General features: G+C 35.8%; 1 protein-coding gene across 3 annotated transcripts in view; it reads right to left on the minus strand.

Moving 5' to 3' along the window:
* RALYL (RALY RNA binding protein like) overlaps positions 1 to 23,658 on the minus strand; it is a 381,818-nt gene that overhangs the window by 58,017 nt on the left and 300,143 nt on the right. For all 3 annotated transcript variants that reach the window (XM_066179458.1, XM_066179450.1, XM_066179467.1), the window contains one exon: positions 17,905 to 17,980. In XM_066179458.1, coding sequence (XP_066035555.1) covers positions 17,905 to 17,980 — 76 coding nt within the window. The remainder of the gene's footprint in view (positions 1 to 17,904; positions 17,981 to 23,658) is intronic.

Consider the following 23,658-nt stretch of genomic DNA (forward strand, 5'->3'; position numbering starts at 1 on the left):
GATTTTAGGATCCTTTATAAACATGTTTAAAGCAAATTTACTACTGAGTAATTTTGAGTGGTTACATGATATGCAAAAATGTTCTGCTGCGATAATTCCCACTGAACATACTGTGTTAGGGAGAGCATAAAATAAATGCCCAGGTCATTAATATCTCTTTGTAGCCCTTAATAAAAGTGTTTATAATGAAGCAAAGCATATAATATGTGGAACTGATGTTTAATTTATGAATCTGAAACCAATTTAATCCCAAAATAAAATATTTGAAATATAATTAATTTAAAACAATTATAATTAGTTGTAAACAAGGGTACTGTAAAAAAGTTTTAACAAAAAAGTTTCATGAAAGTCCTCTTTGTAAAAAGGCTGAGTACTGTTGCATTCATTCTGTAAAGGTTTTGTGCAAAAACCTCACATTCCAATAGACCAGTTTAGTTATTATCATCTAAAATCCAAAACGTATTGAAAACACAGTCCCTTTTCATTGTCCTAATGACTATGTCTCACCATTCCATTTCTTTCTAGGGTTGAATCCACATTGAACTAGAATAGATCAGGAAACACTGATAGCTTTGCATATACCTGGGAGCACAGTAGAAGCCCACAGCTGCATGTCCTTATGGTCAGGGCCGTCCCAAGAAAATCTGAGCTTGGCATTCCCTATGCTCAGGCAGTGCTGCCAGAGAGCAGTAAAATTTCAGAGTCCTTCATGGGGAGTTTCACCCTTCTCCTGCAGGTTCTGTGCACTAGTGTCACATTTTTGTTTCCTCTTTTTCTGCTTAATGAAATGAATCAGTCAGGGGAAGCACTCAGTTTTTGGCTGGAGAGATTAACTATAAGCAAGATGACCAAAGAATGAAAGCCCTAGAACATACTTACAGACTTCATAATACAGAAATTCTGTGATCAAGAGAGACCTAGCACTATCCTGATGGAGAACATTCAGGTGGATTTTACCTGAAAATAAAGAGTGTGTGATAGAATGCCCTGTGGACAAAATACTGAGATTAAAAATGCATTTGAAGTCCATTCTCAAGCTGGAATTCAATTTGATTTAAATAGTACTGCCCTAGGTTTGACCTCTCTCTATTTGTCTAAATGGTTTTAGATAATTTGCTGTATTACTTTTAATTAGTTCAAGTGTTCCTCATAGTAAAGGAATACAATTATCTGTTGGCCTTTTATTTGGTAATTCAGTACATGGCAAAGTAATAAAAAGGTTTAAAACTGCAACACAATATGAAATATCATCCTATATCATCTTTACTGGTGACATTTTTCAATACAAAGTGATTTTTACCTTTCTTTTCAACCTATTGTACACTGAATTTTCCAGAGCTTTGTGGAATTCTTGAAAAATTAAATATGATATTGCAAAAAGACTAATCCTGATAAGTTTAGAGAAGGACTGACCTCCAGGAATAACCTTAAAGCAGAAATAACCTTAAAGCAGAAACTGTCTTCTTTGCAAAAGTATATTTTTGTGTCCAAAAAATACTAAGATAGACAGTAAACGGGAATCATGTTTAAATTAGGTAGGAATGGTAATGAAGCAGGAGAGATTGAGATTTTTCCTTTCTTTCAAATGGTTTTCCCATGAGAAAAGATCAGTTTGTCAATATGCCAAGGCAATATATCAGCTTGAACAGGAGGGAGGGAGGCTAATCAGTAGCATGACTGGGACATGGCAGACTGACGTGGTGTTTTGCTTTGATTCTCAGCTAAGATTTTTTGAGCTAAGATTTTTCTTATCTACCTATAATAGATAAGTTTTGCAGCAGGAAAAAGAATTTTTACACTATGTAAGTTGCTCATTTAAAACCAGTCACTGTAAACTGAACAGGCATAGGCAATCGATTACTACTCATTGATATGCTACAGTACTGTCACACTGTGTTTAAAATAAGGACCCTACAAATTTCCCATTTAGTTTTATCCCACTTGCAACCTGTCTTGGAGAGATATTTTACAAGGTCTGATTAGCCCAGTTGTGCATTTTATTATTTTCTTTGCTGCTAAGATTTCTTATATAAATGGTGATTATCTAAATTTCATCTCTGATATGGACTGAACATCCCGATGGACAAATTTTCAAGGTTTGCAGACAAACATTCAGGGAAATATGACTAGACTAAGGGTATGTGAATTCTTCTTTGACTTGTAAACAAATCATGGAACAACAGCAAGATCCCAAAGTAAATTCTACTTTTCTTGCATAATTGCCCTATTAGGATTACAGGCAAGACTTTTTCTGCATTTGAGTCCTGACCCAAGAGACATATATCTATAGAATTACTTGTTAAAGAATCCTCTCCTTCCCAAAACTGTGTACAGGACAAAGTGAATAACATTTCTAACAATATCAATGCAGTACACAAGCAAATGGATTTTAGCCAAGGATTCTCCATGGTAATTAGTTATGAATTAATATATTCTTCCTTGTGGTGGTCACACAATTTCTTATTTAGGCACTTAGTAGGAAAAAATACGTGGTATTTATTGAAATGACTTTGTTTATTTTCATTTAATGAAATGAAATTGTTAGGATTCCTAATCTGAAGTGTTGAAAAAACAAAACCATCTTCTCCAAATCAAAGAAAGGGGTCAGGAACCAATATTTTTTTAGATGAGTCATCATTTTAGGTTATAACCTTCATATCAGAATTCCTGAGGAGGATTAGCTGAGTGTGTTGCTGATATCACACATTTTCTGTTTGACTATAAAACGCATGAATGGTGACTCCAGTTTTCAAGGGGACTGGAAACATTTTTATTCAAGCCAGATAGGAAAGTCAGGACAACAGAAAAGCATTTTGGACTTCAGGATAGTGCTAATGTATATTTAGACTGACTGATGTGGCTGACTTATTTACCTTCCAAGTATGTCTTTTTTGCACAGTGCAGCTTTAGGAACCGAAGAAGTACCAGCAACAAAGATGCAGCAGAAATATGTGTAATGAAAGAATATTCAGATTTATGGCTCAACCTGTTTATCAATGCATTAAATTTTAAAATGACAAGAACAACTCAAGGGACCTTTCACAAGAAATTTATGTATCTATTCACAGTAATCAAACATGGATTCATTTTTCTCTGAATGTTGACTTTGTGGTTTGAAGTGATCAAAACCCATGTTTCTTCAGAACATTTTTAGCAGTGTTATACACTGTCATCTAATTTCTTTTTAAAGCATGTGTATTATAACTTTAGTTACCTCCAAATATTTTTATTCAATGCAAGCAAGTCTAATACAAGCATGTCTCAATTTACAGAAGAAATATAATTTAATGTAATTTCTGCTGTCTATGAGTGTGGAAGGACAATTGCTGGTGTACACTAAGTAATCCTTCCTTTCTGGTTTCTGTGACTTAATTTCAATCCAAGATCATTTTCCTGGACATTGTCAGTAACCATTGTCAAATAGAATAGGGTGAGAAGTTCATTTTGTCTTCTGAAGCTTCCATAAATATCTCTATAAATGTTGACAAGTTTTATCAAGAAACTCTGTCATATTCTGGAACAAATAAATGGTAGAATGACTGTATAGAAGATCTAATCTGTCAGAAGCAGAGGGAGTGGAAGAATAATTTACAGATTTATATAAACTTTTAAAATTGTGCCTTACAAATTTAGTAAGTTCTGCTCCCATCTGGTGTTTAACATTGCAATTGATAACTCTTATTAGAAAAACAACAACAACCAACTGTTGTTTTCATGAATATTGCATAATGTCAAATACTATGTATTAGTTTTCACAGTGCCTCGAGAAGTTGTCTTCCACAGACCCAAGCACTTGTGTTATTTATTGAAAAATAAAGATTCTAACACACAATAAAATACATCACTCAAGCCATGGGTGGAAACTAACGTACTGTGAGCTCAAAGTGTCACTTCTCAGTGCAAACTTAGTCCTTTGATGTGATAACTGACTTGGTGGATTAATGATAAGACAGATGATAGGCAAGACTTAGTCTCATTTTAAAATCTCTTGATATTGCATGATATGAGAGTCTCATAATCTAGCTGAGAAAATAAAATGTAACCCCAGCATGACCATGAACAAAGAATTATGTCAATGGGAAGAGAGCCACATTATTTAATGTGAATGCTCAGTGGTATGCATTATTTAACTTTGGTTTGCAAAAAGTATTTTATGTAAACACAAAAGTGTTACTCCATGTGAGATAGGTACCTAAAAGATGTGTTCTAATCATCCAGTGAAGAGAGTTAAAATCTGATTCTTTTTTTTTTTTTTTTGTAATAAATTGAAGAATTGGTTTGAATTCAGTGTAACGAAATCTAAAAAAAGAAAAGCAGAATGAGAATTTGAGAACAAGAACTATTTTATACATATATGAAATGGTGGACATCTGGCTAGGTATTGCAAAAAAACTTTTCAAGAGAGGAAAAACTGAGTAACAGAAGACTGCTAGTTATGGGGACGTATTAAAAGATCTTTCCTCAGAACTGATTGAGAAGTGTCCTTTAATGAGCACATACATCCTCTCTTCTATTCTCAGATCATAGTTAATCAAAGTTCCCAACTGAAATATTCAAGTGAACTAAAACTAAATTTTACTAATTACTGGAGAATTTGTTCAATAAGAAAGCTACTACACTAGTAAGCACTCTAGGGATAAACAGATTATCAAATAAGATTATCCCTTTGGCTACCAGATCTCTATGCAGATCTATACATAATCCTTAATAGATGTATAATACATATTGAGTCCCTTATGAAAGTATCACAACACATTACACATTCTGACTGATTAAAAAAGATACATCTTTTCTAATGTTTTTTGATTTTTGACTAGGTTAATTATTTAAGATTGAGAATAACTTAAACCACTTCTTGAAGCAGCAGTTTTTCCCCAAGTCCATGAGTAAAAAGTTCTATGCAGAAGAAGTTAACTTCCCAAGGCATCTGTAGGTGATCTTACACAGCTTAATTTCTTGTGATAGAGAAAACTGAAAATATAGTTAGTCTGCATGAGACAGCTTGATTTTCTATCTAGGAGTGCTTCTGCTCAACTTTGGGTTTGGTTTGCATTCATGTACTTACTCTGCATTTAATATGCTGGAAGATCGAAGTGCCTTTAGTCTTTTCAGTGTTTTGAAATTAAAGAAATGGAATATTTGCAATAAGTATATATACGTATTCCATATGTTTATGGAATATGTATTTATTTATTTATTTATTTATTTATTTATTACATGATTTTTAAGCATTTTATATGTCTGGGCAACAGAAAATAAGTGCAAGGTTTTTTTAATTAATTAAATTAAAATAAATTAAAATAATTTCTATTCTATTTTTTTAAAACTCTGCAAAAATCACTGAGTATTGATACAGTGCATTTTATGTAGCCAGTTTGAGTGAGAACCTAACCCCATGACAGGGTAGTACCATAGCACTATCTGCAGGAGAAGATTTTGAGAGGACACTTAGCACAGGATGCTCTTGGCAATTCCTGATGTCAGTCTGTACTGATGGGTAGCATCAGTAGTATCGGATGTATCAGATGTACAAAGCACATGGCCAAATTTAGCTAGTTTCCTATCAAAATCTGTATCTTACATCACTTATAAACATGAAATTATTTTCATAATACAGATTTCAGGAGACTCTAGGAATTTTTTACCCCATGGGTAGTTAGGATAGATAACCTTTTCACCATTAGTTAGTAGAATGTAATTAGTAATCTGTTTGGAGTTATCTTTGAAGTTTGACAGTTGAAAAACTGAATAAAAGTTGTCTTTACATACAGGGAGGAAGTGCTTTAAAGAGAATGCCTCTTCCCTGTACTAACTTTCTCAGCAGCAAGATGCTAGGACAAGATACAAACCAACATGTGAAAAAGTTTATTTTGATATACCAATACAATATATACTGTCATATTGGATACTGAATGCATTACTGTTATAACATGTGACGGAAGGGTTTTGGGGATGTGGCAGGAAAGGGTGGCATGCAGAACTAAGAGAAACTAAAGGAAAAAACAATAATACTCATAAATGGATGACCTAAATTTTAGGCAGCAAGAAGAGAGGGAAACCTAAAAGCTCTAATTCCTTTAAAAGATGTATCCTATCTGATCTTACGGGTTAGATTTTGCTGCATCTTCCTTTATGAATCCAAAACTTGCAAAGATAACATAAACAGTGGCATGGATTGTCATAGTTGGCTAAATCCTGGTGGTATGCCTGAGGAAAGCTAAAGTGTGACTTGAGTAAAATTGATTCTTTGAAATCCTTGAAAAACTTCTTAGATAGCAATAGATTCCAGTTTCCTCCCATGCTACCCAAGAGAAGTCTTCTGCTGCCAAACAGAGTGATAAACTAAGCTGTGTTTAACCCCTACATCACATCTATTTGATGTTTCCAGTCATGAAGCAATTCACTCTAAGATTCATAGTGAGATTCTTGCAAGTTTCCCAAACTCAAAACATGCTCAATTTGATACCTTTGTTCAAGAAAGCAAAGGAAACAAAACCAGAAAAATGAAAATAACTCCATGCCACTGTCAATTCTTATTTACTTTTTCCTGTGATTTTAACTAGTTGCTGAATTTTGCAAAAAAAAAAAAAAAAGCTCCAAGCAAAAGATGGAAGTTTGATAAAATTGATCTAAGTAGTGTGCCTTAGAGTTCTTTTCCTCCCAGGTTTAATCATTCTTTGCACGAGGTTCATTTCACCTGACCCTCTTCTGCTCTAAAACAGAGTAAGAACACTCAGGTCAATATGCACTGATCTAAAAACATCTGGAATGGGTTCTTCAGGGTGGGTTGAACAAAACAGTGTTGACTGATCTAATGTACCAATCAATACTACTTTTCTGCATGGCTATTTGCAGTAACAAATAGATGAAAGTTAATGCATGCGTTGCCTTTGAGGATCCCAAGGGTAGAGGCTTAATATCCTTTTTCCCTCAATGACACTACTAACACTTTAAAGCAGTTACAGGAGGGTCACTTCTCTAACAGTGTAAGATTCATGTTTGTCATGCTGTTTCCTAGAATAATCTCACTCATGCAAAACTGAAAAATGCAACATACATTTTTATGCCAATAGGTATTAGAAAATGCTCATCTCTTAGGAGTCAAATCACATATGATTATGAAACACAGTTTTTACTTTTCTATAAAATAGGCAATGCATTTGCCAGAAATTTTGGGAATACCGGCATGCAATACCAAAAAAGGCACGCATTTTGTAACCTATTCTTTAAAAAATAAAATTACATTAGACATTATGTGTCAACAGCACTAAGTATCACTTCTGGAAGGGTGGATAACATATTTTCAGACAGTATGCTCCAAGACCAACAGAATTCAACAAAAAACACTGATGCATGATAATTTTAGTTTTATAATTCACTGCATAATAATATGTTCCTATTGTCCCTTTCTGTTGCACATAGCCTTCCATGCTATTTGTAATCCTACTTAACAATCCATTTTCTTTCAAATTAAGTATACTTTAAATTTCTTCTTCTAGTATCATTCATAAAACATTAAAATGTGTTACAGTCTCTCATTTATCCAACCTTCCTTATTTTTTCACAGAGTACTAAATTTATAACCCAGCATCATATTTCTCTTGCTCTCTGTAAGCCACTTAAACAGTGCCCTTGCAGTACACCAGCAGCTCCCAGACCAAATTACAGCCTTCTACATAATTAGAGGTGTTACATTATGTGAGAACTGATGCCTAATTGCAAGTCCACTAAGTGGTTCTCTGAAGCACAGAGTTCTGCATCTCTGATTAATTGCTGTGCCGCAATTAAGGGTTTACTAAATTCCTGAAAATTAAGAATTCCTCTGTTCATTTGCAATGCTGGGAGAGACCCTTCTCTATTCTTTGTCATGAAACCTATGTCCTTACTTTTAAGACTTAACAAGACAGTTTCTGAACAGCAGTGTCTGCAAATCTTGATACTGTTTCCATGATGCCCTCTTCACTTAAAATCAAATGTAGAAAAAATACCATGTTGTCAGTTTCTGATTTTTTCAAACAAGTTGAAGGCATTAATGTTTTTAGCCTAACTGAAACACAGCAGAATACCTATGGAAGGCATCATCTTCATATGGAGAACAACATGTTGAGTCCAAACTGGTTTGTTTCTTAAATTAAATGCAGGAATCCATGTAGCAATAAAGGGTATAAATCTCGCATGTAATAAGGGACAGGAATATGGCTCAGGCTGGTAAGATTTAAAGCAAATGCATGACTAAAACTACTATTTCTGTTTGCCTGCAGGCAAATCCATCAATACTCTGGATATTTTAGGAATTTACTTTTTGATTTATAAGCCAAAGTTTTTTCATTTATATTAGCAGCCAAAATTCTTGGATAAGAAAGAGTGACAATAATTTCAATTGGACAAGAAAGGAATCATAATAATTTCAATGCAATCAGAAATTGTCTGTTCTGCTGTGCTATATACAGTAATTAAAAACCATGGAAAATAATAAGTTTACAGTTAGATACTTTATCTGTAGCATATTGCTTCAAGTTTTGTAGCAGAAGGAAAAAATAAGTAAGAAAATTAAACACTGGGAAAAACCCCAACAATAAGAAGTGAACAGACTATCCTCCAAATTTGCTACTCTCCGGGCATGAGTGTGGTTATGGTGTCTGGGCTGTTGTGGAAGAAGACTATATAATTCGTATGATATCATATATCATGTTATGCAAGAATAAGAGCACTAAGATAAGAAGAGGGATTCAGCTCCTGTGCAGATGTGTATAAGTTGGAGTCACTTCCTCTTAACACAGGGAAAAAAACCTGAGGAAAGAGTGTATAAGTTTAAGGAATAACAAGCGCTAGTCTTTACACAGGACCTACTTCTAAACAGATCCATGTCAAGGCCATAGTTTAAAAACTGATGGTGAATAAAAGCACATAAACATGAGAAAATGTAAGATTTACCATCTAGTGATGATCTGAGAGGCAAAACCTGCCCTTGTCCCCTTTTTAAGGGGAGTTCGCAGTATTTTTAAAATAGCGAATAGGAAGATTAAGAAAAAAAAAGAGTTTTGTTGTCCTAATTGTTGTTGGAGTTGCCAGACAGATTAGGAATAATATGACTGAATAAAGAAATCAGGATGCCAGTTTCATTTTGTCTTTTGATCTATTTCTTTATCTGTGATTTATTTCAAAATAAAGAGAAAATAATTTCCTGGCTGTTGCTAAGGACCTGAGATATCTTTCTCTCCCCCGTTTGCCCCCTCTCTAAAGCTATGAAGTGCTACACATTCATACTCGGATAATGTGCAAGGGCAAACTTAAGTTTTTGTCTGCCTGTCCCAGCCTGTCTGAGCACAAGTACTGTTTTAAAAATCTATGGGACTAAACTGATTGCAATTACACCACCATAATTCAGAAATGAGGACCTGGATGTGCTGCCTTACCTCAGCAGATTTTTTTTGCTATTCCTGTAATATTAGTTATTTGACATGGGAGTCTTTTCTTGAAAGGAAATGAGTAAACAAACAAAAAGTGATTTAAATCACATTGAATCACAGGATCTGCTTAGCCTTTTATTTGTACTTTTAAAGATTTTTAATGTAATTGAGAATACTATTTAAAATCTCAGCACAAGCAAAATTTATACTGTAGAAATAAGATTTTGAAACTAAATTATATTTTTTCTGTTACAGTAATGGCTGTTTCAAATGTGACCACAGGCAACATTCATTGATGAAATGAATGTAACTAGTATCTTACTGGACTTAAACTTCTCTCTATTTAAACATGCCTAGAAATGTGGGGGTTTTTTTATGGAAGCTGAATTTTTTTTCAGAAGAGCTGCAGAGCAACATTTATCTTCGATCCACTCCACTGCAATGAAATAAAAAATCTTTTTTCATGAAGAAAGGTAATAAAAAACATCAGGACACATTTCTGTAGAAAAAGAATCACTTTGATTCAAAAGAAATATACACTATATAATCTTAATATGACATAGAGATAGAAAATTATGTTCCATAAGCATATTTTTTTTTTCATTCAGTATATTGAATAAGGTAGGAGTTGTAACCACAATTTGATGCAAAAGTAAATTTCAGAAAATACTTGGTCAGGTTTGTTTTCTGTTTTCTGGACTGTGTCTTTAGTGTCTTGTAGGTCATTAATACTGATGGACACACAAGTTCATTAATAAAAAGAAAGTGTAAAGAAAAAAATTTTGGAAATCTAGGACAGTATTCAATTAAGAAAGATGCTTATACCTGCAGTTATTTTTATTATATGCCAGGTTTAAAAAGTTTGATAATACAGTAACAGTGACATATTATGACAGTAATTATGCAAAATACTGCAGTATTCTAATAGAATAGTATTGCTTGTTTGGCACAGAACTTGTTGAGTTTATGTTAATGCTTTCAAGTGGGAGGAATGATCTCAAGAATATTCCTGTACTAGAAGACACAATCAAGTTGCTCATCAGTGTCCTTTTCATGCTTTCTCCTGAAATGAAGGGTGCTCAGGAGTGCTCAGGATAGCAGCTCAAAATAATGGGTGGCTCTGAGGCAAACCAAACCACACCAAACTCTACAAATGATAGTTACAATAAATGATAGTTAAAATAGAAGCAGAAAACAAGTAGAGAATGACTGCAAGCAATTCTTTCAGCTTCTGCTCTAAGACTGAAAAACCAAAGGAAATGCAAGTTGTGCAACATAATTCAATCAGTTTTGTGGCAGAGATTATAAAAGTAAAATGTGCTGAGGAAATTGATAAAATATTTGTGTCAATAAAAAAGTAACATTCACATAAAAAATAATCATACCATGTAAATTAAAGAACATCCCTTTCCAGTATACTAATATTAGACTTTCAAAAAAAATAATTTGTTCCAGAGGCCATGAAAGTTATGAAATTGTAAAGTAAAGGTTGTTTAATACAGGCAATTAGTAGCATGTTAAACTGAGCGTGTTGAACATACATTTCAATTGCATTACGTGGAAAAGTGATTGGTAATGGGAAATGACTGTGCTATCTAATATCACTCAGAGAGTGCTCAACAGTACACCTGAAAGTTCAGAAAACAGCTGGGAAAAAACTTGTCCTGGAGGGAAGCCTTTGAAGGGTCACTGCACACTACATCTGACCAGTGCTGTGGGAACTCAACACCAGTGGGTGGTTCTGATTCCAGCCAAGCCAACACAGTGAGAGGCTATTGCCCACAGTTATTCCTGACTTTCTTAATCTATTCACAAAATACATGCTGTTAACTGTCTCAGTCCAGAAGGTGCCTCAGCAGGACGGATCTTAGGCTAGGCAGCTTCATGCTCAGACAGCAGTAGGAATGCTGGAGAACTGTGGATTGAATAACCCCCCACTGAGTCTTCAAGATGCGGCACTGGGGCCAGACAGTTTTGCTTGTGGCCCTCCAAAGAAACTTGTAGTTTGGCAAGGGTGAAAATAATCCATGTGGGTATTATTTTTCTTAAACAAAATAGTCTTGAAAAAGTTTATAGGTCCACTAAACTATGTGGAGCAAAGAGGTTGACTAGATACCCTGGCAGTGCCCAGTATCTTGCCTTTCCATTTTTCTTCCAAATCCTAGTCACCTGCTTTCCCATGTTGTACAAATATCACTTTGACCCTGAGGATTTTTCTTTGGTCAGGTAACTAGCTTTCTCAGAAGACAGACTTGGGTGTGATCTGGGACACTGTGCTCTCAGTTGTCCTAGTACCTCTACACTGGTTTTGGCTCCCCATGCCCCATGTGGTCTCCAACAGATCCTCACCACCACCTCATGCAACAGAGCCTGAAGTAACTGTGCTCATTTCCATGGCAATACAAATGGCACCATTATGCCAGCCTGTAGCACACTGGTTTTGTTTTTACAAAAGACTCAAAAGTAGGTGGCCTTGTCACCCTTCTCAAACCCTCTCAACCTTGTTCCTACCAGAGGGGTGCCACAGAATAATTTTAGCCAGCTCCCAAGCTGACAGCTGCAGAGAAAGAACATGCTGCATGTCCTGAGAGAAGGCAGCATGTGCATGATGGCTCTGCTTCACCTGTCCTGCGGCTTGGGTCCACTCCTTGAGCAAATGGGAATGGTTGCACACTGTCAACAGCCTCCTGAGTCAGCAGCTCCAAGAGACTCATCTAGTTTCATTAACTGAAACAAAGGCTTCTGAAACGGAGAAAAAATTTTCAGGCATGTATTCAATATGCCATATTGGTAGTGGGTTGAAATGAACAACAAATGATTAAAACATTTTATGATGTAGAGAAGAAGAATAATAGTCCATCAAAGTACTAATGGTTGATTGTTCTTTGGTATGTTGGAGAATAAACACAGGAAAAAAAACCCCAGTAAATGGGCTTTCATATGGTGATGCAGAGCTGCTTTAGTGAAATATTGATCAAAACATCACTAAATTAAAAAGACAAAGTGTGATGTTTTATTTTACCAAAACTTTGTTGCCAAAGAGGGCTTTAACAGATTTGTGTCAGCACCTTTATTCTTCACCTTGTGTTTCAAAGATACTAAGACGTGCCAGTACAATTAAATTTTGCTGGAGGCTAGACCAATACAACAAAATGCAAAACAATTTTAAGATGCAGATTTTTTAAGCCTGTGATTTTCTGCTGAAGTGGTGTGCTAAAAAGAAAATTCGGAACAATTTTGAATCTTCTGGGATTTAAGTCCCCCTCACATACTGAACAGTAATATAAATTAGGATGGATGCTGATGGAGTGTACAGTTATATTAGTATTTAATTGATCCCTGAGCACTACTCTAAGTACAATTTAAAATATTCAATGAACATGCTTAAAATTAATAATGTGTTTAACAGCTTTCTGAAGCAAAGACTAAATGTACTCAAAATACTTTTAAGGCCTAAACAAAGAATGGAAGTTTTTCATTATTTACTTATCTGTCTTGGACCTAAAAAAAGTTGTGTATCTCACATTTAGGCTCATGCTTAATTTCACATAGGTAAGATTAAATTAAAATGTTAATTTCACATAGATCATAAAACTAGAAAAGTTAAATAAAGGAATGTAGATCCCGAACTGAGATATTAAAGAGTATTATACCATTAGCATTATACCATTAGGAAAAAATTAATCTAATGACGGGCACACAAGCAACTTATGAGAATATAATACATCATAGACATCAGTTGCTCTGTATTAATGACTTATGTGTATATCCACCTATAAATGTGATACAAACTTCTTCTCAGAGGTGCAAATTTCTTTGAACACTTTTGAAGCCTCAAGTACTTCAAAGTAAATAAAGTCCTGCAAGCCTGTGCAGCAGTCCTGCTTGCTTATCTTAAAATTGTTCTGTATGTTGTCTCACATATGAAAAATACCATTTAAAAATCTTTAACAAAGGAAATGGAACAATTAACAGTTGTTATCCTTAATACTTTGTTGTACACAGTCACTGTTTTTCCACTGGATGTCTACCTTAAGACAGCTTCTTCCAGACAATTTTCCTGAACATTCTTATGAAAACTGAAAGCTGTCAAAGCTTGTTTAAATGACTGTCCCAGTTTTGTCCAGGACAGAGTTATTTTTTTACAGTAGCCAGGTGTGGTGGTGTGTGCCTGTGGTTCCAGCTACCACAGCTACCCCAGGTAATGGGAGACTGAGTCCACAGATCAGATTGTTTTGTTACCTGGAAGGCTGACCCGAAACAGACACTGGACAGAACTAAAGTAGATATTTATTGAAAGGCCTCCAGGATCCACCTTGGTCAGGACAGGAGCCTGACCAAGTCTGCACCCCGAGTCCACTACAAAATGCCACACACCAATGGCCAGCCAGTCATGAGGTCTTACATTTTTATCAGTTTTGGTCCATTTTCATATTGGGGTTTAATTGTCCAGTTACAGCTTCAGGTTGTGAGGTCTCATTCTTCTTGTTCCTCGCTTTCTGTCCACCATTGTTTATTTTTTTGGACTGGAGAGTTGTCCTTGGTTCTCAGCAGAAAAGGGATTTGTTTTGTCTACCAACCCTGTGAAGAAGGCTTACTGTCACTTAATATGAGGCTCAAAATTGCTTCCCTAGGTAACATAGAATCTGCAAGTATGAAAGCTAAAGCTTAAGGTGTCATTTAAGGTGTCAGCTTGAGCCCAGGAGTTGTGGGCTGCTGTGTGCTTTGCTGAGCGGGCCTGCCCATGACCTGATTATTGTAGAACACCATTTTACATCATTGCCAGGGACATGGGAAAAGGACCTTTTCTCTGATTTCTGGAAACAAAGGCATTCCTTTTCCAGTTGTGAGAAAGTGTGATGTGGTGTGGAAAGGCTGGTTGGTATTGGTCATGGGCTTTCCATGTAAATAGTTTTTCTGTCTTATACCTTTTGTTTTTGGTTTCTTTTTTTTTTTTTTTTTTTTTGTTTTGTTTTTGTTTTTGTTTTTGTTTTTGTTTTTTTTTTGTTTTTTTTTTTTTTTGCTGGTACTCTTCCCTTTTTTAAAATCTTATTGCTGTTTCCAGAAAATTGCTCTTGTCTCGAACTGCAATTTTCACTCCTTTGTGCCTCCAATTCTCAACTCTATTCCCAGAGTGTGAAGGGGGAAGGAAAGAAGTGGGAGTGAGCAAGCGGAATCTCGTTTGGGAGATTCTCAATGGGCATTAAATTGAGACTGTCATTGCTAAACCATGACAATGACCATATAGCGTATCTATTTCTACACTAAATTTTCTGTCTTGTCAAAGAAGGAAATTATATTTCTTCAGGATAATATACTCCTGATTTTTGAACCAATTTATTAACTTCTTGGTCTTGATAAATTGATTTCTAAGAATGTGTTCTAGTACATTTCTTAGAATCAAAGCTTGTCTGACCTAATAATTTTCTGGATCTCTTCTTAAAAATATATTTCCATACCCACTGTTTCTTTACCTTGCCAGACCTCCATAAGTTTTTGGAAAGAACCACAAATAGTACATTCACAGATTCAGCTAGTCCTTTGAACACACTACAGTGAATGCTATCAGATAATTTCCATCAAATTCACTTAGTAAAACACCGGTTAGACAATCTTTTAATTGCATACCCTCTAGTAAAAAATTGATTTTCTTTAATAGCCGGTCAGCTGACCATTTTTGATGAAGTAAAAAAAGCCTTTTTTGCATGATCTACTATCTGCTCTTTTTTTCTTCCTAACTAAAAATCAGAGGATGTTACTCTAATGACAATCTTTTTGTTACCTTTTATATTGTTATGTGCTTCAGCCTTTCTGACATCCTGTAGGATGACTCTGCTCTTCTTTTCTACTTCCAGTCATGAGGTTTTGATTCCACATTTTGTACAATTCCTTTTCAATTTTTAGAATGTTAGAGAAAGTTGATGCTGCCATATTATTCCTTTGTTTGATTTTTTCTGCTTCAGGAGAATTTTCTGTTCTACCTTAAGCACAGTCAGTGCAAGATTTTCTGCATTTCTTTTGTGCCTCAAATTTCTTTCTGAGAATCTTTCTTCTTACCAGATCTCTGAGCTTATTTGATCCTGTCTTTCTGAAATCCATTATCCTCTTTCTACTTACATTCACTCCTTGCAACAGTGACTATTATGTGACAACCAGATTTTTAACCAATGACTCTCTTAGCATGAATCAAATCTAATGAGTCTTGTGGGTGGATCCTGGCCAGAAGCTAAGCACCCACATAGTCACTGTCTCACTCCCTTACCGTTGTCCCCTAGAGGGATGAAGGAGACGTAAAAAGTTACAAAGCCTCATGGATTGAGATATTTGCAGTGTAATAGTGGGAGGGAGAAGGGAAAAAAATCCAGGTGATTCAAAGCAATTACTTTCCACCTCCCATAAGCAGTCCTGGCAATCTCCAAGCAGCAACTACTTTGGAAGAAAAACCTTCCCAATTTTTATTTCTGACTATATGAGAGAATATCTCTCTGGCCAGGTTGGGTCAGTTGTCTCAGGTATATTTCTTCTTACCGCCTTGCCCACACCAAGCCCACTAATTGCAAAGGTAGAATAGGAAAATGAGAAAACCATAAGGCTGTGGAAACACCGTTCAGCAACAGCCAAAACATTGGTGTGTTTTAGTAACAAATCCAAAACACATATAGGATCCTATAAAGAAAGAGAACTCCATCCCAGTCAGACCCAGTTACAGCATTCTGAAATAAGTAAATGTTCTCAGTGTTGCCAAAACTTTGTCATTGATCTTCTCACGTATTAGGTTAAGTGATACTGAGATAATAAAAGTTCATTGTTATCATACAATCATAGAATGATTTGGGTTGGAAGAGACCATACCATAGAAGGATAGAGTGGGTCGGAAGGAACCTTAAAGGTCATCTAGTTACAACCACTGCACCATGGGCCCCCATCTGTCATCCACCAGGTAAGATTGCTCAGGACCCCATCCAACCTGACCCTGAATATTTACAATGGGACACCCACAGCTACTCTGGGCAATCTGTTCCAGTGCCTCACTATACTCTGAGTGTAGGATTTCTTCCTACATCTAATCTGAATCCCTCCTTTTTCAGTTGAAAATTTTTCTCCTTTTTCCCATCACTATCTGCCCATGTAAAAAGGTGTTCTATTTTATAATCCCCCTGTAAGTCCTTTCTTGTGCTTAGTACCCCAGAGAAGGACGCTGTACTCCAGGTGGGATCTTACAAGGTAGGAGTAGAGAGGGAGAATTAAGATGAATAGGGAAATACAGGATTCTCTTAGTTGCTCATAAAAACCTCATGATTTTCTAGAGAAATAGTTTGCACTATATCCATGAAAGGACACAATCTAAGATATTTTTTTCTCTTTAAAATTACTTTAAAACTTTCCACAGGTCTCTATTATCCCTTTCTTTTCTGTAGAACAAGCATTTATGAGAAAGCCTTCAAAAGCTCAGAGGTGGAAATGTGTATAAGTGCCAGAAATCACAGAACATTTTTCAAAATCTTTTGAAATACTGGCACAGGAACAGAGTAGACCAAGGTTACCAGGAACACCTACAGAGTTTAGTAGCTTGCAGTTGAGGGTAATGATGAAACAGGGATTCTCTTCTCCAAAAATAATATTTCTATCACTTCAGCTAAGGACAGCTATGTGATAAAACTTCAAATTTCTTCTATAACATGGAGTCTCAGACCTAAAATGCTTCTGGTTGTCTTATTCTGAGATCCCACCCTTGAATTTCCATCTGAAGCTTTCAGACCAGACAGGGCATGAAAAAGTATTGCTTAAGTGTGTCTGATTGCACTCCTGAGGTGATGCTCTCAGAGCCAGTCTACCTGCATTCCAGCTACAGTAGAAACCAGCCCTAATTCCTTCCATGGTTTTGGAGAATAAATTCCATAGTACTTCAATGAGAAGAGAGGTTTATTGAGCAGAAATACATGTGAGGATGGTAGCCCTAACAATCTGTAATGCTTCACTAGACACAATTGATTTTGAAAAAAATCTGGATGTTTCCTCAAGTTTCTAAAAGCCTTGTGAAAAAAGGCACATGGGAGTAGGAGAAAGATGCCATCAATGCCCTCCTGAACAGCTGAGGAAGAAGTCTAGGGTTTTTTTTGTTTTGTTTTGTTTTGTTTTGTTTTGTTTTGGTTTTTTTTGTCAGAACTTGGTTCTGACAAAAAAAAATCCATGAGAAACCAATTTTGTTGCTTTGAAATTGTTAGTTATTTCATTGATCATTGATCACATCATCAAATAAAAAAGTCACAAAAAATGAGGCCATATCCAAGCACTGAATCATAAGGACTAAAGTTGAAGTAGCACTCAATTAAGGAAAAAAAAGATAGCATTACTAGGAGTGGGACCATTAATAAGTACTTAAATTTCATTATAATTTTGGTAAACATTGCACAATGCCATTGGTAGATACATTTTAGGTTACCATAATTTTTCTGATAAAAATTGTATTGGGTTAATGTGAAACCTCACTTACCTATAAAGTGCTGAAAGTGGCCGTTTGTTGCCAGATTTTGGTCTGTATGGTTTTGGTTCTCCTGCCATGTTGATATCTGAAAGCAAACATTTGATATCAGTAAGTCAAACATCTGGAAGTTTGCAAATACATCTTAAAGTCACTGAAAATGAGTAACAGGCACTGAAAATGGACAGCATACCTAAAACATCTGCCTAGTTTTTACCTCTTCTGAATTGATGCTGCAATTTTTTCCAAAAATGTTTTTTTTACTGTAATCCATGAGGATTTTAGGCAAAATATCAGTTATTGTTAACAGAGAGAAATGACACTTTTAAACACACAAGTTTCTACTTGTGTGTAACCAATAATGTATTTCTAATAAGGAAGATTTGGATGGTAACTTAGATGATGAAATAAACTGTGATCTCAAGTCAAATTCCCTTGAGGAAGACTGCAATTGTTCTGAAGAGTTCCCCTTTAGGATCTAAAGAAATGCACACTGATCTTAAACTGCTACTTCATTACCCACTCAGAAAGTAGCTCTTCAGAAACAAACAAGAGCTTCTATTTCCCACCCCAAATCTATCACTCCTTGGAGAATGAGAAAATCTGGGTTTGTAAAATGTTTTCTCTTAAGCAGATACTTATTCTTCTCAACAAGTTCAGAAATCTTGTGGACACTTTGGAAGTTCACTTATATTCTACCTGTAAATTTATGTTTGAAAAATAAAAGAAATTCAAGCTTAAATAGATATAAGCTTGATATAGATATATAGATATATAGCTTCCATGGACATTATTCTTGTTCTCAAATTTGTCTCAGCATTTGAAACATACTCAGAGACATAGCAGGAGATAGATGTCACTCATGATTGCTATAACAGTTATACATAGAGAAAGAAGCACAGGCCCTTCTACAAAGAGTACCTCCTGGAGCTTAGGAAGCTGTCTCTGTAGAAACATATCTATATCAAAAAGCTCCTCCATTCTGCTTGAATGTTGCAAAGTTGACATTACAATGAACCACATGGAAAAAATCTGGTTAGGAAACAAATTTAATGCAATTTGAGAGATGCTGCAGCAAAATCTCTTCTTTGCTTCAATAATATAAAAAAGAAGAGTAAGAGTCAACAAAGTCAAAATTATTTCAGTGTAAATTGCTGTGACTGAATATCGTATCCCATTAAATGTGGCATCACGTGGTGGCTGAGACTTTCAAGAAAACACATGTTCTCAGTAAAGTCTATTTTAACCTGAAATTTGGTGTAGTGGAGGGAGAAGTAGAAAGATAAGGTTTAGGAGTAGGAAAAAACACTGTCCAACGCAGTGATGGTAGAAGGTCAAACATTTTATTGGTTATTCTTGACCTCAAAAGATGCAGCAAAAGCCTGAGACTGATTGACTGGATACTTTCATTTCACACAGAATTAATAAAAAACTCCCAACATGATCTTTTTTAACAATCAGGATTATTGAAAATGTATGTCCCTTAGACTTCTTTTTGACAGAAAATATTTTGCCAATGGAAATTTCATACTTCAAATATTTAAAAGAATTTAAAAGAATTTTAAACTTATTTTTGATATTTTGAGCTCAGTCAACATTTATTTAAAATTATACAAGAACCGGATATAAAAAGCTTTTCTGTAAAACTATATAACATAAAATATTTAAATCACATTTTCCTTATATAAAGTATTTTGATATTAAATCTGACTGCAGTTTCTTCTTCAGGAGTTGTATTACTATTAAATAATACTTTTTCATAAAATAATAATTTTCTTGTTTCATCTAACACTCTGAAATTAGAGGAACATTTGTAGACAGTTTTATGCCTCCTTGAAATGCTTTCCTTCCCTTAATTTTAGCAAATGATTTATTATATATATGTATTTTTTGTCTTCCAGTTTTGTTGTAAGTTCAGCTAAGATGCCCTTATTTAAAGGTATATATATTCTACAATGTTGAATTAACAAAGTAAACACCAAAAATGTCTGAAAGCTGCTGAGGAATTTTGATAGCTCCATTGCATTTCCATTGGTTCCTGGAAACAACAAAATTGGAATAAAATTTTTGTCCTGTGACCTTTGTGATAATTAGACCTCTTCATACAATTTTTATTTGTCAGTTTCAGGCCGTTGACTGTGTTGGCTTTCAACATCTCGTACTACAAGTTGGACAGATTTTTAAGGAAAAAAAAATGGAGAATTATAATCTTCTCTTGGGAAACAGCTGAGGCTTTGGTATCCTCTTCACAATAACATAATCTTAACAAATTTTTTTGTCTCTCATCTGCTACAGTTTCAGAGTTACATCTTAAACGTTCTTCTCCTTAAAACCTTAGTTACAGGTTTTAAAAACTTTTTCACGTCCTCCTGGGACAGATCAATACTATCTTGATGATTGTTCTTATAGACCTACCTTTGCAGGTCTACAAGACTCACTTCTAAAAGAGGTGAGTATTCAGGATGCTAAGGGCTGTTACTTATGTGTCCTCTTTATTTCAATCAAAAATGTCAGGAAGGTGACTATGTAAGAGGTACAGTGGCAAAGCTGTTCAGAATCAGTTAAGATTCCCTGAAATTTAAATAAATTTCTAAACAGTGAACTACTTTATACAGATAGTCATAGCCCAAAATTCTCTTTAGCACAGAAAATAGCTCATAGTAAAACTGTGCACACGGGGCTTTTCTGTTAATGCGAAAGTGATTGAATAGCTCTGCAACTCCATAAGCACTTTGTAGCAAGGTAAGAATGGATGTAGGAAATGCTTTGAAAAGTTACAACAGATTTTCACCCCATTATTTTTTCAGCACTATCTCTTCCAGCCTCAATTTTCTAACTAAGATTAGAAGTGAACTTGTCAACATTTCGCAAGATAGATTTTTTCTATCCCAACTGAAAATCTTGTGAGATAAGTTGTTCTCTTCCTTCATCCATCATTGGTTTCACAGTAGACATTTGCATCTACTAGATCATAAACTCTATGTCAAATAAATTTGCTGTCAGCAGGACAGAGATTTACCTGTGCTAATGATTCCGCCCCGAGGAATGCAGAAACACATCACTCCTTATGCTGTCAAATTAGCTACTGCTCTTGTACATGAATATGTACCAGACAACTTCACAAGGGACAGAGACATGCACATTGCTTCTGGAGAGGCATGGATTTGATGAATTGACACCTGGTGGATAAAGAAATGGCTCGTGGTCACACTCAAAAATGTATTAAACGGGTAGATTTTCTAGTGAAGACCACTGAGGAGTGGCATTCCTTGGGGATCACTGCTGGGACTGGTGGATTTAGCATTTTTCTTAGCAACACAGGCAATGGCATTGAGTGCACCCTCAGCAGGTTTGCCAATGACACCAAGCTGTGTGGACACTGGAGGCAAGGGATGCCATCTAAAGAGACCTAAATAGGAATGAGAAGTGGACCTGTGTGAACCTTATGAAGTTCAACAAGATCAAGTTCAAGATCCTGCACCTGGGTCTGGGCAATCCCAAGTGCTAACACAGGCTGGGTGGAGAATAGATTGAGAACAGGATTTGGGGGTGAAGGTGAGAAGCTTGATGTGACCTCGTAATGTGCACTTGCAGCCCAGAAAGCCAACTGTAACCTGGGCTGCATCAAAAGCAGTGTGGCCACCAGGGCAAGGGAGACGATTACACCTCTCTGCTCTGCTCTCAGGGTACTTTGTCCAGCTCTGGGGTTCCCAGCATAAGGATGTGGGCCTTTTTAAGCAGGTCTAGGGAAGGGCCACCAAAATAATGAGAGGGACGGAGAACTTCCCCTATTAAGACAGGCTGAGAGAGCTGAGGTTGTTCAGCCTGGAGAAGACTTCAGAGAGACCTTTCAGAAGCCTGCAGAGATCCTACAGGAAAACTGAAGAGGGACTTTTTACAAGGGCCTGTAATGATGGGACTGAGTATAATGGCTTCAAACTGAGAGAAGGCTTAGATTAGACATAAGGAAGAAATTCTTTCTGTGAGGGTGGTGAAACACTGCAACAGGTTGCCCTGGAACCTCATCTCTGCAAGTGTTCAAGGCTAAGTAGGAGGAGGCTCTAAACAACCTGGTCTGTTGCAAGGTGTCCCTGCCCATGGCAGGGAGGTTTGAACTAGATGGTCTTTAAGGTCCATTCCAACCCAAACCATTCTATGATTGTAAAACTCTGTGTGGGAATGAAGCAGCCCAGGGACTCACATTAATTTCTGTGCTCGCATACTAGAAATGTTCGTTTAGATAACAATACCAAGATAAATTCATCACTGAAATTCAAAATACTATGGAAACATTAGGAATATAAAAGTGAATATGCAAAAAATAACACATTGTAATGCAGCTTCTTGGTCTTATGTGCTTTCAGAATCAAATGAAATGACTTTCTTTATCAAAAGAAATGCATTTTTAGTTCTATACTTTCCTGTTATCATGGCAGAGCTTAGTCAAAGGTTGAGATTTAGATTTCATTCAAGGTTGTGTGTCATCAGCAGAATAGATCTGATTTTGAGCATGGTATTTTTATTTGTAATTGTTCTCAAAATGCCTAGTGATTAATGACAAAACAAAAAAATAATTAAAGAAAGAGCATGATTACCATTTTAGAAGGGCAATCATTGTATTCAGTGTCTACATAAAATTGTCTGAAAAGACAACTCAACACAACATGATCTACATTTCTCCTGTCACAGTTTCCTACCATTGACTGCCTACCTCCTCCAGACGTGAACATCCTATTTTTGGAGAAGCAGTATCTCCTAGTCCTTGTGCTTTGGTCACAGATTCCCTGGTAATCAGGGAATCACTTTGTAAGTGCAAGCAGTGATACCTAAAGAGCATTCATACTCTAGAAGTATTTCAGTATTTCTTAGTGAAATGCCCTTCAGATTCTTTAAAAAGTGTTATTTAAAAGAAAAAACAAAACCAAAATCATTTTGGTTCACAAAAACAAATACTACAAACAAGAAGCTTCATCAGGCACTAACTCAATGAAAACTGGGATTCTGAGGCTTTCTGCTGCCAATCCAGAGCCCATTTCTTGGGCTACATCTAACCTATAAAATTAAACAGAGTCCTTTCAAGGCACTAGTACTCTTTTATCTGTTGTATTAAATTATCAAATTGTTTCTTTGCATGACTTTAAGCCACAGTTTACAGGTACTGTCCCATGAAATTTCTAGATATAGGTAGAGAATGGACATGACCTAGAGACCACTGTGGGCACTTTGCCCAGTGAAACAGAACAGATACACGTACCTATAATTAGTGCCTGTAAATTAATATTAAGGATGTGGCCTCTGAGTGTGGGCTCCACGTCAGAAAGACTGGAAACCAAAACCTGGAGCTAAGAAAACTCCAAGTACCTTTAAAGCTCAAAAGCTGATTTTCTAAGACATGTTTCATCAGGCATTCTTCCACACATTCTTGTGATTGGTTCCAGAAGCAGAGATATTCCTTGAAAATTCTACACTTATTTGACTTAAATTTTGGATTAATAAGTGTATTATTGTGTATTTCTAGACCAACTAGGCTTTAGACCAACATTTAATGAAAGTGGTGGTAATTTAAATGAGGATGTAGGAAGGAATTCACGCAGTGAATATACAATCTATATACAGTGGGAGATATTGATAGAGAGCAATCAGGATGCATTTTCTCCTCTTTCAGATGACAAAAAGTGTATGGGATAGAAGAGAAAGACCAAGAGATAGACACAACTTAGAGAAAGCCTATAAAACCATATAGAAAGCCTATATAAACCAGAATGT

The sequence above is a fragment of the Chamaea fasciata genome, unplaced genomic scaffold, assembly GCF_029207755.1.
Source record: "Chamaea fasciata isolate MVZ Bird 193981 ecotype frontalis unplaced genomic scaffold, bChaFas1.0.hap1 SCAF_1, whole genome shotgun sequence".
Classification (NCBI taxonomy): Eukaryota; Metazoa; Chordata; class Aves; order Passeriformes; family Sylviidae; genus Chamaea; species Chamaea fasciata.